Source organism: Cotesia glomerata, linkage group LG5 (assembly GCF_020080835.1).
Source record: "Cotesia glomerata isolate CgM1 linkage group LG5, MPM_Cglom_v2.3, whole genome shotgun sequence".
In the NCBI taxonomy this organism is placed as follows: domain Eukaryota; kingdom Metazoa; phylum Arthropoda; class Insecta; order Hymenoptera; family Braconidae; genus Cotesia; species Cotesia glomerata.
In genome coordinates this window covers 25,453,021-25,472,432 of record NC_058162.1, presented here as the reverse complement: position 1 = coordinate 25,472,432, position 19,412 = coordinate 25,453,021, and the positions used below count along the sequence as shown (strand labels likewise).

Here is a 19,412-nt window from a genome sequence, read left to right as displayed (position 1 = left end):
AGATGTTATCAGGACACGGATGTTACCGGAAGTATCTTCACCGCTTTAAGCACGATGATACCCCAGAGTGCCCGTCCTGTCCAGGGGTCAATGAAGATGCGGAGCATGTTTTCTTTGTGTGTCCACGTTTCAACCAACAGCGCGATGAGTTAGAGAAGATTCTGAAGAAGAGAACCCTACCAGAATCAATAGTAGAAGCAATGTTGTCGTCAGAAGCTGCCTGGAACGCCACAAGCACTTTTGCTACAAAAGTGCTTACAGAGTTGCGATCCATTGAGAGGAAAAGAGCGAAAGACAGAATCTAGAAGAAAGAAATAACATCTTAGCCACCAGAAGGAAGAGCGGCAGCTAATTCCTCCCCCCGCGAAGAAATGCCTTACGGCGGTACCATGGGAAATCAGAGGATAGAAGAGAAAGGGGTTTAGGGTTTAGTGGGTAGGGGCGTCAGCGTCGAGTTTTAGTATGACGCTGCGTCGAGTCGCCACATATCCAGGCCAAACAGCTATGCCTAGAATCCGTAAAAAGTATTCCCCCCCCCTAAAGAAGAAAAAAAAACACACACACACACACAATAGTGACACCCTCGCGGGAATAGTCAGGGAAGCTTCCTAGGACCTCAAAACGTCGAGATCTGATGAAAACTCGATTTTCGAAAAACGAGGTAAAAACAATAACTTCCCGATTTTTGAAAATTTTCAATTTTCTTAGCGGGAAGTTAAAAATACTGTCAGTTCAAAATATTAAATAGTAATTATTAAAAAAAAATAAAGTTACCACAAGTTCATCAAACCAGCTTATGAACGTTTATTTTCTTAACAACTTTGATTAGAAAAACATTTTTCAAATGCCGAGTTTAAATTCATTTCTTCATCTAATAATATCATCTTTTTTTAACTTCCCGCTAAGAAAATCGAAGATTTTCAAAAATCAGGAAGTTATTGTTTTCACCCCGTTTTGCAAAAATCGTGTTTTCATCAGATCTCGACGTTTGAAGGTCACAGGAAGCTTCCCTGACTATCCCCGCGAGGTTGTCACGGTGTCTGTATGTGTGTGTGTGTGTGTGTGTGAAAGTATGTGAACCGCTTATAACTTTTGAACGGCTTGACCGATTTCATCGCGGTTGGAGCCATTCGAAAGGGCTTGACCAAACTTAGATTTTGAAAACAATTTGGACCGATTCAGATCAATAGATTTTGAGAAATCGTAAAAACTGAAAAAAAATTTTTCAAATGTGGTTTTTGGAATAACTTTTAAACGGCATAAAGGTTCAATTCCAAAACTAATCAGCTCTTAAACTCAAAAAACTACGTCGATCGCCACCAGTCCGGTCAAAATCGGTTGATTCGTTCGAGAGATATCGTGAACGAAAGAAAACTGAAAAAAGTGTTTTTTCGGAATAACTCCAAAATTCCTAGCGCGATCAATTCAAAATTTAAGATTCTTTGTGAGGCTTAAGAAACTGCGTCGAATGCTTCTAACCGCGTAAAAATCGGTTTATTCATTCAAAAGTTATTGCGGTTTAAAAATTCAAAAAATAGTGTCTTATCAAATCTCTATCAGACTTTTGAGCTCGAAGAGCTTTAAAGCATAGGAAAGCAATCTCTTTGAGCTCGGAGAGCTCAAAATAACCATAAATTGTATTTTGAGCTCGAAGAGCTCAAAAACGTCATTGGTGCAATTTTAAGCGCCTAAGTATGAAATTAGCGGGAAGTTGCAGGGATGGCCTTCAGGGTCAACCGTTTTCCTAATTTTTTTTTTTTTAATTAACAATATATGAAAAATTTATAAAACTCAATAATCGAAATTAATTGTATGCTTTATAATATTTAAATAATGGATGTCAATAACTAGTTGATAATTTTTAAGTTGAATCTCATATTGACACCCATTCGCCAGCGCTATCACGCCTTTTTGACTTTAATCTAAAAATTAACTGTAAGAGTTTGAACTCTCCTGATTAAATAAATTATTTTTAAATAAATTTTAATATTTTTAAAAGTAACTAATCATTTATGGAAATTATAATTAATAAACTTTATTAAAATTGATTACTTAATAATAAGTTTGGATAAATAAGAATAAGCTGATGATTGTAGGCATGCTTAGTATAGGTGTCAATAATTGGGGTGAAGGTATGTCAATAGTTAGATCAATCAGTTTTTTAACTTGCCAATAATTGGTGTATCCAGACAATCTATTTAATTCTTCAAAATTAATTAGTAAATATCAGTGATTATCTTTTAAAATAAAATTGATTAGTAAAAACATTACTTGAGACATTACCACAAATAAAATTCACGATATTGATATTTGATTGCTTAAAAAAAATCAAATCATAACTTTGTCTCTAATAGTGTCGATAGTTGGGGCTTTTACCTTATTTCTTCCCTGAATTGTGCACAAAATGAAGAAAAAATAAATTGTTATTTATTTTTACCAAAAATAAATTTTAAACTTTTTAACCATTAAAAAATATTATTTGATGTTTTCTAACGTTTAAAATTCAAAATTTTATTATAATTGTAACATATTTAAGTTTAAGCGCAGCTTAAACTTAACAGCGCATCATTTTGTAGGCTTTTGACGTCACACTCGCCATCTTCTCTACCTCACGCATAAAAAATAAAAAAATTCTTATTTTAAGCTAAAAATTTTATATAAATTTGATTGTTAAAAATCCTTGACTTTTATAATGAATACTTTCTAATCAAGGTACCTAATAAATAAAAAAAATAAATAAATATAACCAAAAAAACAAAATTTATGACGGAAACAGCACAAATTTTTTCCGCGAGCACTTTAAATTAAAATTTCGGTTGTTTTGCGGCAAAGGAATTTCACAAATGACAGGTATTAATTTATATAAAATAAAAAAATATTTCATATTTCAAATTACAATCATTAAATTCATCAATATCAATTAAATAAAATTATATATCTTCCGTACTTAGAACAAAAAAAAAGATCTAGGTTATAAAATAGTTAAACATGTCATCTCACAAAAAAGCGCGGATTTGTAGTGCGAGGACATCTAGCGTAGGTTCTGCTTACTTCGCGGCACTCTGCATAACCTCATAACATACCATAATTCTAACCTAGAACTAGTTTTACAGTTTATGACATAGAACGGATTGATTGAAACATTAGATTAATAGATTACTATTAATAGATGGTTGCTTAAAAAAATGTCTAATATATTTTAGTAACTAGTTAATTTTTGTTCCGACATAGGAATGAAACCATCGATGCTTACAAGCCCGATAGGCTCAATTCGTGCAATGAAACGTACAATGAAACGTTCATCTTAAGTTACAACGAACCGTACAACGAGACGTACGATGATGATGATGATGAAAATGAAAAAAGGTATATTTTCGTTGTCAAAAAGTCTATCGTGTGTCATGTGCCTAGCTACATGTTATCATCCGCAAGAATTAACAGACAAAGACAAAATATACTTAAGACTTGACACCAGAATCAGAACAGCCATTTTTAAATAAATTTTTTTGCTACTATGTGGTTAAAAAAAGAAGACTAGTTTTTTAAAACGGAACTTATATTTTGAAAAATGGTATTGAAATATATGACATGTATAAATTGATGAGTCAAAGTTTCATAAAACTCTATCTAAAATTTTTGACAAAAAATATAAACAATAATCAGAAATTCAAATTTTTTTTTCAAGCTGAATTTGTTGATGAGTAGATGAATCTTCTTAAAGGCAATGATGAAAAATGAAAATTTTGTTTCATTAAGTAATGACTTTTGTTAAATTGCACTTTACTTTCTTAATTATTGACGTTTTTAAAGATATAAGCTCATCCCGATGTTACACTAATCAAGAGCTTTCATTTGAGTACCCTCATACATCTTCGATATATTTTTCATATATACATATGTGTGATTCTCTGTAAGGATGTTTTTTGCTGTCCAAGGCATTTTTTTATTGGAAAAATTGTTATTTTGTTACTAAAAAAAAATTTGTTACAAAGTAAAAAACATTTCTATTTGGGAGCATTGAAAACTAAAATGAAATAAATTTTGGTTTTTTGCTATAAATTCGTAAACCACCGAAATGTCAGTCCCCTGGGCTGTCCCAGTCCCAAAATTAAAACTTTAAGATTAAATTTCAAGTTCTTCGTTCATCATATATAATTTGGTCCATAATGTTTATAAACTTAATTAGTTAACTAACAATCTTCTTCAATAAAAGTACCGAAAATTAAATTGTTTCATTAAATTCATTAGACCGAAGTTTGTCCCAGGCATTTTAAGAACAGTCCTCTGCCAGAAGTTCAAAGCCAAAAAAAAAAATTCAGCGTGTTATTTTATCTTTTGTAAGGTTTATAAGGATCTAACTAGCCTTGAGTTAATAACCATAGGGCTGTTAGCGCTTTATCGGCATGTTATTTAGTGTCAAAGCACCATTTGTGCTGGAAATATGTATCTGGGCCACTTCAAAACTCAGTCCCCTGGCAACTATTTTTATTTATAATTTATTTATAAAATTGGATCCATAAGTCTTAATATTATTCTAATTAATGAAAACATTCATTGAGAACTTGAAAAGTTGAATGCATTGAAATAGTTTGCTTGATTTTTCTCAATTTGATAAAAAAAAGAACAGTCCCCTGTCATGTTATATGGCAAAAGATACAGAAATATCGAAAAAGCAAAAATTAATTCGGCTGTTTATTTATTATAATTGAGCTGATAGTTTTGTAGCCCTTGTTAATTTTTTTTCTAATAAAATCAAAAATAATTTGGTCGGACAATTTTATACAGATTTAAGATGTCCTTACAGAACATCACCCTTGTATAATATATATAAATATATAAAAAATTGATGTGGGTACTCAAATGAAAGGTCTTGATGAGTGTAACATTGGAATGAGCTTATATCTTTAATAATGTCAATATTTCTTAAGATACAAGGTCATTTCTTAATTATTGACATTTTTTAAGATATAAACTCATTTCAATGTTACACTCATCGAGACCTTTCATTTAAGTACCCACATGGCATTTTTATATATTCTATATATATGGTATTTGTAAAATATATAAATATATAAAATATATGAAAAATTGATGTGGGTACTCAAATAAAAGGTCTTGATGAGTGTAACATCGGGATAAGCTTATATCTTTAAAAATGTCAATAGTTCACGAGATACAAGGTCGTTTCTTAATTATGTATCTAGAGATAGAGCATTTTCGAATTCAATGGCATTTTTTTAAACATAAGTTAAGATTAAAAAAAAATAGTCTTCTTTCCTTGACCATATAGTCGTAAATTATTTATTTTCTAATTAAAATTCAATTTGGAAATTTAATTAGCAATCAGCGCAAGCACTTTTTGACATTTGATGCTTATTAATAATTAATTAACTGCTGATAATTTTTGGTTGATTGGTAAAAAAGGTTAATTAGAGTAGAATAATACAGTGGATAGAAAAGACAATGAAACATTGTGAGCTAAATGTACTGTAAAATGCACTAATTAATTGTTCACACGATAAACTTAGCACATATAGTATACCAATTTCATGTAGTTTCATTGAAACTGTTCAGCCAGAAGAGGGTATTATCCTGTTTGATACATTATGAAGATGTTAATAGGTTTTTACACGATTATTTGATGAAAGTTCTTTTAAATTGCTGGTTGCATGGAGAAAATTGTTTTTGTAATGAGTTTTTTGTTAAATATACTTTAAATATATTCTGTTGTTAAATAAATAAATTTTTTTTAGAACAAATTAAAATTTATTTTAATAAAAAAGATGTATTTTATGGAAATAATTTAAAAGAATTTAAAGATAAAATGATTGAAGAGGATTTTTAAAAATTTCCCACTCTTTTAACAAGAAGAACGTCATTTTCATGTATAGTTTCTGTCGTTTTACATTAGTGTCGCCATCTATTGGATTTTTTTATGACATATGATTACTATTAGTAGAAATATGAGTTTTAAAGTATAATAAGTTGAAGTATACTTTAAATTTTAGGTAAGATGACGGCTTGTAAGGAAGAAATAAAAATGTAGAGTATAAAAAATTAAAAGAAAAAAAAAGTAAAATTTGAAATTCGTCTAATAAAAAATACTAAATTGTAAAAATTTAGCTCTTCAATCATTTCCGCATGATATATTTTGATCGGGGGTCAATAAAATTCATTTTTTATATAAATAAAAACGACAATAGAAAATCATAAAGCGATAATTGAATTTATGTATTTGCAGTGTGAAACAAATAAACGCACTAAGATACATAAATTTAGAAATAGACTAAGCAAAGTATGAATAAAAAATTGGTCGTGACTGAACGCCTGGAGGGGCCATTTGCACTTGATTGAACTTAATCTCACAGGCCACTTGAACTCTATTATTGCGCAGGTTCGAACCCCGGCGGCTACAAAATAACGCACTTACATAATAAAAATGAATTTTTGTCATTCATAAGTTTTTTCTGACCTTTAGTATCAAAATAAATTAAAGAAGAAAATATATTTTATGATGAAATTTTGATGTTAGAATATTTGTTTAGTTTGGTAAAATTAATAGAGATGAAGAGATTTATTATGCTATTTTTGGACACTTGAAACAATTGAAGTTGTTTTGGGTAAAATTTTATAAAATGAAAGAAGAAATACACTATTTTGTTGATTTTTTTTATTTACTCATTACAGTATTGAAATAATTTAAATGCTTTTTTTTAATATGAAAATAAGAGAAGAAATCAATAAAAATTTTTGGTAATATTTAAACAACTTTTTCTTTATTTATCGAATCAAAATTTAAAAGTACCAAGTGTCTAAAAATTGTATATCTAACCCTACACTGAAAAAAAAGTATTTTTCCTTCTAGTAAATTTATTTCTTCCGTAAAGAAACTAGTATTTTTGTGGGAAAAATAGCAAAGTTTAATCCCCACAGCAATACCTATTTTTACTGCAGCAAAACTTGCTTTCACTGTCAGCAAAATACCAAAATTAAAACAAAGTAAACTTAACCTCACTTAATTCACTCGAATATATCTTCGAACAATTACGGCCTATTTTATTTTTTAATTAATAAACTATAAACAATTGCAGATATTTATTGATAAATATTAACCAACACTTTGATAACTGTGTAAAGACATATTTTTTTAACGTTTAACAATTTGTAAACAAACAGCTGCTTTTTGCATAACAATTACCAACACAAGGTCAAAATTAGGAAATTTATGACGCCATCATTACTTTTGGTATGCTATAATATGGGATATCAGTCCCAGGATTAAAGTTGGTAGTGCTTTGGGGATTATACCAATTTTTACAGTACCAATACGTATTTTTACTGTAAGAATACTCGCTCAATACTTTATATTCAATTAGATGCAACAATTAGATTAATAGAAAAATAATTTTCTCCATGTATAAAAAATGATAAATTTTTCAACATAATTCTGTTCCTAATTCGAAACTATCCAAGCAAAAAAATTCCGTCTAGTCTAGTCTATAATAAAGTAGCCATTAAATTTAGATGAGGCTGCAACCGAAAACGCTGTCTAGTTGTAGCTTAGTTTTGTAGTAGAAATAAACCTAGTTTTTAAAAATAAAAAATATATTTAAATATTTATTAATACAACAATAAATATTTTTAAAAAAGTTGAGTATTGATTGCAACAAAGATCAATTTAGCTTTCGTGTGTCGAGAAAGTTGGAATGAAATAAAATAAGTAAAGAAATGAATAAAAGAGAAGAAGAAAATAATAAATATGTACAATATTGTTATAAGAAGACTTTGAGGAATAAAATAACAATGGCATGACGGTTAGTTACAGGATGGTGCGGTTGGTCGCAGGAAACAGCGATGCAGTTACTCTGAACGACCTTCAAGCTGACACGCAATACCAGTTGGTGATTACTGCGGTGAGGGCCGGAAAAAAGTACAGAAGTCGGCCTATTGTCTTCCGCACCCTGGGTAATTCATTCATAATTACCTCATCATACTTTCATATGTCTCATATATTATTACTCTCTTGCTCTTTCCCTTTTTAAATTTATACTTTATTGCACAAGTCATGCCTCCACTTCGCGCCTTATATTTACAGCTCGTTTTAGTCTTAAGTGCGAAAAGTACTGCATAATTGACAAGAAGAGAATTTTTACCCTAAAAGAAATTTTTGTTTAACAATTTATAATTGCAATTTTTGTTTTTTAACAATTAAATGCAAGAATTTTATTATTAAAACAATTTTTTTATTCAATTTAAAGCTTTTTAAAACAATATTCGACGATATTTTAATATATTATAGGCTTTTTTTAGTTTTTAAATGATAATTTGTGAAATTCCCGCTCTTTTAACAGAAGAAACACCATTTTCATGTATAGTTTAATTAGTTTATCCTACTAAAGCCATCTATTGATTTTTTATGAGATATAAATAATAATATTGAAAATATAGAATTTTTACTATAGTAAGTTGTATTAAACACACTATATTATGAATTTTAGAAAAAATAGCGGCTTAAAAATGTAGAAATAAAAGAAATTAAGGAAAGTGAATGACAATTTTAAAAAATTTTATAATTTTGCATTTTTAATGTCAAGCTTTTTAAAACGATACTCGACAGCATGAATGTTTAAACGCAAAATTCTTACTATATTGTAGGTCTTTTTTGATTTTTAAATGTTAAAAAGCAACATGTGCCAATTATTCTTAGATTTACTATATAGTATCTTTTTGCAACCTTGTCATTGGCTTTATAAGCTGTTAGGTTATTGAATAAATAAATAAATTAACGTTGATTTTTGAGAATTTCCGCACTTTTAACCGAAGAAACGCCAATTTCATGTATAGTTTCATTAGTTTTGTCCTACTAACGCCATCTATCGATTTTTTATGAAATAAAATTGATATTGCTAAAATTATATAATTTTTACTATAGTAAGTTATTGTAAACACACTATATTATGAATTTCAAATAAAATGACGGTTTAAAATTAAAAAAAATAGAAAAATAAATTAAAGAAAGTAAATTACAAGTTTAAAAAGTCTTAAAGTTTTATAATTTTTCGTAGAAAATTATATTTAATGGTATTAAAAAATTTAATTTTATGATTATTAGGTTGAAATTAAAAATATTAATTAGTAATATAAGTAATTTTTTCAATTAAAAATTATTATAAAAAATTAAAAATAATTAGAGTTGACAATGAAATTTTCACACTTTACAAGTCAAAAAATTTTTTAATGTGTAAATATACACTTGGCATTAATTGAAATATTTTTAATTAAATTTTTTAAGCAAGTTTACTAACCTAACCTTTAAAATCAGTCCAACTGCAATAACTCAATTTATAATTTAAAAATTAATAATCACCATTGCAGAAAAGTGTACAGCTTAAATTATTTCACTTAAATTTTGATAAAAATTAAGTTAGCCGACATCTAACAATTTTAATCACCTTTTTTATTAAAAAATGTATTACAAAAAATAAAAAGGAATTTTTATTTGTAAAAACTACAATTGCTATTAGAAAAATATTTCTAACTTATAATTTAACCAATGAATAAATAAAAAAAAAAAAACGTCGGCTAACTTTAGTAGTATTGAAGTTATTATTCTCACCTAGGTTATAAGATTCAGGAAGTAAACATTGTTACTCGTTATCCATTCTGTTTACTCACTAATATCCTGACACGCTTTTCAAGACCTGAAAAATTAAAAAAAAAAAAAAAATTTACGGCTGTAATTATTAACACAAAAATTTACTAAATTCTATAAATTACTTACAAAAAATTAGGAAAACGGTTGACCCTGAAGGCCATCCCTGCAACTTCCCGCTAATTCCATACCTGGGCGCTTAAAATTGCATTTACGACGTTTTTGAGCTCTTCAAAATTTGTAAATTTAATCTACGTAACCTAATAATTAATAAAAAAAATTAGAAAAACGGCAGACCCTGAAGGCCATCCGTGCAACTTCCCGCTAATTCCATACCTAGGTGCATAAAACTGCACTAATGACGTTTTTGAGCTCTTCGAGCTCAAAAATACAATTTATGTGTTGTTTTAAGCTCTTCGAGCTCAAAAAGATAACTTTTCTATGCTTTTGAGCTTTTCAAGCTCAAAAGTTTGATGGAAGGTTGATAAAACACTATTTTTGAGTTTTCAAACCGCAATAACTTTTGAATGAATGAACCGATTTTCACGCGGTTGGCGGCATTCGACGTAGTTTTTTAAGCGTTATGAAAAATTTTTAAGTTTATATTGATCAAACTAGAAATTTCGGAGTAATTCCGAAAAATCACTTTTGGGTTTTCTTTCCTGCACGATATCTTTCGAACGAATTAACCGATTTTGACCGGATTAGCGGCGATCGACGTGGTTTTTCAAGGTTAAAAGCTGATTAGTTTTGGAGTTGATCGATAAAGCCGTTCGAAAGTTATTCCAAAACTACTTTTGAAAAAATTTTTTCAGTTTTTAGATTTTTCGAAATCTATCGGTCCGAATCGATCCAAATTGTATCCAAAATCTAAGTTTGGACAAGCCCTTTCGAATGGCGCCAACCGCGATCGAATCGGTGGAGCCATTCAATACACGGAAAGAAAATTGAAGGAGTTTTTATTATTTTACTATTGTAATTTTTACTCAATAAAATAGTAACGGTGGACTATACTTCTCATTTAGTAATTTTTACGATCTACTATTGTAAATTTAATCCAACAAATAAGACTAGCAAGAGTCTTAAAAAGTCGAATACTATAAAGCAAATTATACAATATGTGTTTGTGAACTTTACAATTCAACTATTGTAAAAATTCACAGTTGGATTTTTTAAAAGAAATATTAGGGAGGGAGAGAGATAGAAGGTTGGACTAATTGGTACCTGTACAGTAATCGAAAAAAGAAACCGGCATTTTCGTCCTATCTGGGAATCGAACCCAGAACTCTGTGTTGGCAGCCAGAGACTCTCCCTCTACGCTATCCGAGGTAAACTAAGGCCCATATCCTTTAACATTTACATAAACTCGGAGTCTAGCGCTGTGCACGGCCATCACTCACACTAATTGAAAAACATTCCAATTCAACTATTGTAAAATTTGCTATAGTTCTATTGGAAAGATACAGAGGCAGCACTGGAAATTTTCATCTCCTACTTTTTACAATAGTAATATTGTATTTTTTCATGAATAAATAGTATTTTTTCTTCTAAACTATTTGACAATTAATAGTAATAAAAGTATAGTCTAGCTTTACAATAGTTGTATCGTAAATTTTCCCAGAAATTTTTTCCCGTGTAGTTATGAGAGGTTTACATACTTACATATACACACACACACACATACATACAGACATAGTGACACCCTCACGGGGATAGTCAGGGAAGCTTCCTGTGACCCTCAAACGTCGATATCTGATAAAAACTCGATTTTTGTAAAACGGGGTAAAACCAATAACTTCCCGACTTTTGAAAATCTAAGATTTTCTTAGCGGGAAGTTAAAAAAACTAATTTTCCAATATAAAGTGACCGAAAGAGGTTAAAATTAATAATGATACTAATTTTTGCTATGCAGAAAATACAACTAGCGCCAAAGTTACTAATTTTGTAAACATATTGCAGATAATAATGTATAAAACACAATTAAACATACCCTGATAGAAGAATTTAGTACAGAGTACTAAACTGATTTAGTAACAAAATTTTTATTCATTTATTTGGGAGAAACAAACATTTTGTACCCATCAATAATATTTGTTACAGTTTAATAAATGATTTCTTTATATGAACAAAGCCTTATTACATGGAATTAAATATTTAGTTCCACCAAATAATATTTAGTAACAGGTACTAAATATTTCTTTGGTAAGTATTTTCGGTAGATGGCTATGCTTCAATTCCAATGTTTATGTGATACATTACCTATTCACTAACTAAGATTATTATATTCAGCTCGATTTTGGGAGATTTATTAAACCTTTAAAACACATATTCTCCCAATAAATGTCTTCTATTTATATCTTTTCTCAGTGGAGTTTAGTTAACATTTTTAATTTGTCTATTATGGATATGTTCAATTTAAAAACTTGTTCAATTTTAAATTTTGTAATTGTCTCAAACAAAAAATATTATTTAATGAGATTCTTTTTTTTATAATACCTTATATTTTTACTTAAAATTATTTATTCTAATTATTTTTATTTATTTTAAATTAAAAGTTAGGTTATACTAAAATTAGTTAAAAAATTAATTTCTTTGATACCAATAAACGATTTATTGAGTAGCAATAAATAATTTGTTAAATACTACTAAATATTTATTTGTCGGGACTAAATGGGCTTTAATAAATGATTTAGTACCTATTACTAAGTATTTGGTAATGAAAGGATTGTTACTAAATCATTTAGTACCCGAGAAAAATATTTATATATAATTATATATATTTACGAGCTATAGGTTAAAAATGGGAATTTTCTATTGTTAACGCCCCGTAACCCCCTTGTGGGTGGAATTTTGTAAAATCCGTTCTTAGCTGACCTCTACTAGGCGAAAGGAATATTCCTACCAAATTTCAAGTCGCTACGCCTTATGGTTCCAGAGATATCGTGATGAGTCAATATATAGGTGGGAATCTCTTATATATATATATAGCAGCATATATGCTATATATATATATATATATATATATATATATAGATATATAAATTGGTTATATATGAAAAATGGCCAAATATAACCATACATAATTATATATGATAATATATAACAATATTTAATTCTATATTTATTACATCTAATTAATTATTGGGTTAATTTTATGGATAGAGTATTTAATATGGTCCTACGCAATTCTCTGTAACCAATTAAAATGCAAAAAAAAATATCTAGCTATAATTTTACGGCTATAACACCAGCGGTCACCCATCCAACTATTAACCCTGCTCAATGCTGCTTAACTTTAGTGATCTTGAAGTTTCTGTCTTCTGTGCTGCTGTCTTAGATGACAATGATTCTATGATCTACATAATGTATCATATGGGTTTATCATGAATATAATATAAAAATTGATTTTAAAATATATTCGGATAGTCATAATTCATAATTTATTTATTTGACCGAATCTCATTATAATATAACACTTATTTAAATAATAAAATAAATAATGATTTTACTATTAGGTAGTAGCAGAGCACACCAAAACATCTCATAGGAAATGTAACAAATTTTGTATTTCAGAATTATTTAAACGTAATTATAAACATCATTTTATACTTTTGGTGATTACCAAAAAATTTTTTCAAAGAAAAAATTTTTATACATGTTAATTATTCGCTGGGTGCGTAAGGCATAGTGGGGGACACAAAACTGATGTCAGCGCCCGCTGCGGGACAATACAGAACTAAGGGTGGCTCTTTATTACTAAAAGCTATGAAAATAACACGTGTGTTAGTTTATTTAAATAAATAAAATAAAATGGGTCATCAAAATTGTTGTGTAGTTAATTGTAAAAATACTAGTAGAAATAGTGATTGTAAATTTTATAAGTTTCCGGTTGCCAATTGGAAATTAAATCAGCGAAAAAAATGGATAGCTGCTGCTCAACATCTCTCATATGTTCAGCCAGGATTAAATTTTACCCTTTATTAAAGTTTGTGGTTGAAAAATAATATTATGGGTAATAGATTGCAAAATTAAATAAAGAATATAAAAATTTAAGATATATTCGTAAATATAAAGTTATGTTAAATAGAGCTATTCTATTGTTATTATATAATTTCAGATTGTTATATATTTAATATTAATACGGATTTTTCATTTAATATTAATTTAACAATAAACACCTTGACAGATTTTAACACTGATTAACCTAATTCACTTGAGATTTGTTTTAGTTATTGTGTTTATTTTCCTTACTATTTTCAACTGACCCAAGAAAAAATTTTTAATTTAATCTACATTCTGTGTAATATGTCACATTTTACATAGAAAACAAATTTTTCAAGTTTATTTAATTGTTTAAATAACTATTTGGCATCTAATACATGTAAATTTTCTTAAAAAAGCCACCGTAAGTTGTATCGTTAGGTGGCGGTGGGGTCACGCACCCAGCGAATATATAGCATATATAATTATATATATTTATATATAATTATATATGGGATTATATATAATCTTGGATGGCTGTATATTGCTCCATATATGATCATATATAATTATATATGATTATATATGACCTCATATATAATTCCATATATAATCATGTATGATTATATATAACTATATATAATTATATATGGAACTATATATAATCTTGCTTGGCTGTATATTGCTCCATATATAGTCATATATAATTATATATGATTATATATGACCTCATATACAATTCCATATATAATCATGTATGATTATATATAACTATATATAATTATATATGGAACTATATATAATCTTGCTTGGCTGTATATTGCTTCATATATAATTATATATGACCTCATATACAATTCCATATATAATCATGTATGATTATATATAACTATATATAATTATATATGGAACTATATATAATCTTGCTTGGCTGTATATTGCTCCATATATAGTCATATATAATTATATATGACCTCATATACAATTCCATATATAATCATGTATGATTATATATAACTATATATAATTATATATGGAACTATATATAATCTTGCTTGGCTGTATATTGCTCCATATATAGTCATATATAATTATATATGATTATATATGACCTCATATACAATTCCATATATAATCATGTATGATTATATATAACTATATATAATTATATATGAAACTATATATAATCTTGCTTGGCTGTATATTGCTCCAGATATAGTCATATATAATTATATATGATTATATATGACCTCATATACAATTCCATATATAATCATGTATGGTTATATATAATTATATATAGAACTATATAATCTTGCTTGGTTGTATATTGCTCCATATATAATTATATATAATATTATATACAATTCCATATATAGTCATGTATGATTATATATAATCATATATGACTATATATGATTATATATGTGATTCCATATATAATCATATATAGTCATATATGATTATATACAATTATATATGATTATATAAAAACATTTTTTCTCGGTTATCTGTTACTAAATCTTATTAAATAGAACTAAATCCTTCTATCAGTGTACTTAAAGAAAAACAATGCGTGTTTTCGCAACAATTGAATAAAAGTATGTTCAAATATAATTAAAACACATTTGTGCGTAATCCGTACAACCTTACGGTATTTCCTAACCTAAATAAATAGCGCGTCAGTGTTTTTGCTAACTTCTTTGTTGCTTCTTTGTTTTTATCCTTCCGTAGGCTTGCAATGTAAATAGACCAATAGACGAAACAGTTAGCAGGCTCTAATTGCTCTGACGATTCTCTACTTAGATAAATAATTCGAAAGTAATTGTTCTGCGGTTTAAAAATTACAGGCTACATAATGAATAAGTAATAACGAGCATTAATTATCACATTTGTTCTTATGTAATTATTTCGAGTATAAATGTCAGATTCGTTTATAAATAATTCATTTGATAGTATTAGACAGTAATTAATCAAAGTTGAAGTTGTTACTCAATATCAGGCTTAATGGTGTATTATTTTATTAAAAAAATCTTAAGTATAATGAAGACTAATTAACACAAGGAAGAAATAATAAATTTTAGACATTGGCCAATATTGATTTGAAATTAAAAGGTGTCATGAATAAATTAAATTTTCAGATTATGTTTGAGCAAATTGACGAATTAAACGATAATCGATGAGAATTTGCATAATTACCGGGTTAAAATTACCATGAACATACCCTTGAATAATAATCGGGCTTAATGTAATTAAGATAACAAACCGTTTTGATATTGTTGTTTTTTCAGAGCCACCACGTACGTCTCCTCAGCAGGATGCTAGTGTTACTGGAGGACCTCCAATTCCTCCGCCACCTTCGTCGTCAAATCCGCATCCAGCGCCTATACAAGTAATTATTTAGTTTTTAATTTTAGTAATTCAATTTTAATCTAATAGAATTTTACTTAGAGGGAAAAAATTACTTAAAATAAATTTTTAAATTAAAATTTTTTTTAATTATTTTCTTTATATTTAAAACAGATTTTTTTGACGAAATGACGCAAAATGTTTTGATAAGTAAGATTTATTAAATTTTTCACTTTTCTTAAAAAAATTCTTTTTTTTTCACAATTTTTTACTTTTTCTCAATTTTATACTTTTCTATCGAAAAAAAAAACTTTACTTTACAAAAAAAACAGTTAATTTTTATGATACTAAAATTAGCAAACGTTAAAAAATGTTTGATTTTTTTTTAGTAATTAAAGGAGAGAAAAAACGATTTTCTAATTAATTGAAAAAAATTTTTCAAAACGGTTTTTTTTTTATATTTTATACACGGGAAAAAATTTCTGGGAAAATTTACGATACAACTATTGTAAAGCTGGACTATACTTTTATTAATATTAATTGTCAAGTATTTTAGAAGAAAAAATACAATTTATTGATGAAAAAATACGATATTACTATTGTAAAAAGTAAGAGATGAAAATTTCCAGTGCTGCCTCTGTATCTTTCCAATAGAACTATAGCAAATTTTACAATAGTTGAATTAGAATGTTTCTCAATTAGTGTGAGTGATGGCCGTGCACAGCGCTAGACTCCGAGTTTATGTATATGTTAAAGGATGTGGGTCTTAGTTTACCTCGGATAGCGTAGAGGGAGAGTCTCTGGCTGCCAACACAGAGTTCTGGGTTCGATTCCCAGATAGCACGAAAATCTCGGTTTCTTTTTTCGATTACTGTACAGGTACCAATTAGTCCAACCTTCTATCTCTCTCCCTCCCTAATATTTCTTTTAAAACCAACTGTGAATTTTTACAATAGTTGAATTGTAAAGTTCACAAACACATATTGTATAATTTGCTCTATAGTATTCGACTTTTTAAGAGCGGTTGATAGTTGATTTTCAAACGAGTTTTGCTCATAAATAAGATAAAATTTTGAAAAAAACGCTTCGCTCTTCGATAGATAATTAAATTATCCATCGAAGAGCGAAGCGCTTTTTTGGAAAATTTTCATTTATTTATGCATAAAATCCGTTTTAAGATTCCATAAGTTGTACAAGTATGACAGAGATACTCTCGTTTGTCCAATAGAGAGCGAGAGAGAGAAAAAATATGAACCCTTCTTAAGACTCTTGCTAGTCTTATTTGTTGGATAAAATTTACAATAGTAGATCGTAAAAATTACTTAATGAGAAATATAGTCCACCATTACTATTTTATTTAGTAAAAATTACAATAGTAAAATAGTAAAAACTCCTTCAATTTTCTTTCCGTGTAGAAAAAATAGTGTTTTTCAAAGTATCTACTGTCATAAAAAAGTGTTCTTGTTAATATTTGTCAACTCATTTAATACTCAAAGTGCAAAAAAGATCAGATAAAAATAATTTAAGCTGAAATAATTGCTTGACCTTGAGAGACGTGCACTGATAGAAGGATTTCTTAACATTTAAGAAGATTTCTTTGTATTTAAAAATCATTTCTTAAATATCATTTTTAGTATTTAAAAATATTTCTTTGTATATAAGAAATATTTCTTAAATACTAAGAAATCCTTCTATCAGTGTGCAAAATTTTCAGATGTCGGTTTATTTAATTTTCAACAATCTAAATCCGACGTTTTTCAATTTTTTCATTTATTAAATTAGAACTAAAAAATTTTTTTTAAAAATTAGACACAATTTTTCCAAATAAACATTTTTTTTTACTTTTTTATAAAAATTTTCAATAAAAAAAAAATTTTAACTGTCGGCTAACTGAATTTTCATTAATTTTGCGAAATTCTAGACCTCTTATTAACGATAAATTACTGCAATTAAATAAAATACAACCTTTAGAACTATAATTTAAGTGTATAAATTAATTTCCATTTTCCGCGAATTGTATCGCGTCAACAATAGCACAACCCTGAGTGAATATATTAACCTTATCTATCGATTTCTCTGTGAACAGGTACGTGCCGTCGAAATAGGAATAGTGATGATGGTACTACTAGTCTGGGCGGGTGCAATAGCACTTTTTTTCAACCGATGGGGCAAAATACGCATGCTGCTTCCTTATCAGCCCGATTACAAGGAACAGCTAAAAGTTCCGGGCACGGGGGCGATTTGCAACCCCACAACAACTCCTTGCACCCAACACTCTTCACAACACGCCTGCTCTCAGGTAAGGAATCTCTAATATAACTCCAATAAAGCCTGAAAAGTAAAAAAATTAATATTCAATTTTAAAATTCGCATCCGCAAATATAAACATGAATATTTATCTAGCCGAGTAAATAATCTTTTTTTCATACATATCCATTGTTTATTCAGCAGTTATAGTCACATCAAATTTATTTGAGCCTCAAGCGTTTTTTTTTTTTTTTTTTTTTTTTTTTATGATCGTTAAAACTACCAATTGCACTGTAAAATATTAACTTTTCTTTAGGATATAACAACATTTAATATAATTATTCAGAGTATTTTTATTTAGCGAGCTTTTTAGTTTTAATCAAACCATTTAATATAATACTAAAGTTAGCCGATGTTTTTAATTTTTTTATTAATTAAATTAAAACGAAAAATATATTTTTTTAAAATTGCATTTTTAAAAATTTTTTTGCAATAATTTTTTCAATAAAAAAAATTTAAACGCTAACTTAATTTCTATCCGTTTATTTTATTTTATTTTATTTTGAAAGTACTTAATTAAAGGGGTAGTAGTTTCTTAAACTCACTAACAATCTAAAAATATGTCTATTTTATTTACTATATATACCAAAGTACTTCACTCGACACTCAATAGTACACAATAATAACAATAGCAACAATACCACTTTGAATCGATAGATCTATTGAGCTGTTTTTATATATAACAAGCTGTAAAATAAACTTTTAAGTACTTTATATAGCAAGCCTTAGAAACAATTGCTTACACTTGGATAAATTTTTTTTTAATTAAGTTCTAGTTCATACGCCATCTATTTAAAGCGTCAGCGAAGTAAAACTTTTAGTAGCAAAAAATCTTAGTCAATTTTTTAAGCTTTTAATTTTTACAAATTTTAAATAAAAATTCTTCTAATCTTCTAAATTAAACATTTTTCGTAATAATTTTTATTAAAATTCAACATAAAACTATTAAAAATCAAAAATCCAAAATATCGTATGTTTAGTTTAAATTTCCCGCGAAAATTCAACTACGCATGCGCGGAACAATCCTCGCGCATGCGCCTGAGCGGTTCCGCCGTTACGCCGCTTGGAACTTGAATGCAATTTTAACTCTAATTATCTCGAAAACTAACAAAGATACGAAAA

General features: G+C 27.9%; 1 protein-coding gene across 9 annotated transcripts in view; it reads left to right on the top strand.

Annotated features, from left to right (window-relative positions):
• Positions 1 to 19,412, top strand: part of LOC123266314 — a 126,127-nt gene that overhangs the window by 75,465 nt on the left and 31,250 nt on the right. For 4 of the 9 annotated variants that reach the window (XM_044730512.1, XM_044730507.1, XM_044730506.1 and 1 more), the window contains exons 4-8: positions 2,833 to 2,850; positions 3,232 to 3,366; positions 7,820 to 7,965; positions 15,926 to 16,026; positions 18,070 to 18,282. In XM_044730512.1, coding sequence (XP_044586447.1) covers positions 2,833 to 2,850; positions 3,232 to 3,366; positions 7,820 to 7,965; positions 15,926 to 16,026; positions 18,070 to 18,282 — 613 coding nt within the window. The remainder of the gene's footprint in view (positions 1 to 2,832; positions 2,851 to 3,231; positions 3,367 to 7,819; positions 7,966 to 15,925; positions 16,027 to 18,069; positions 18,283 to 19,412) is intronic. The other 5 variants (XM_044730509.1, XM_044730510.1, XM_044730511.1 and 2 more) reach the window with 5 other exon arrangements.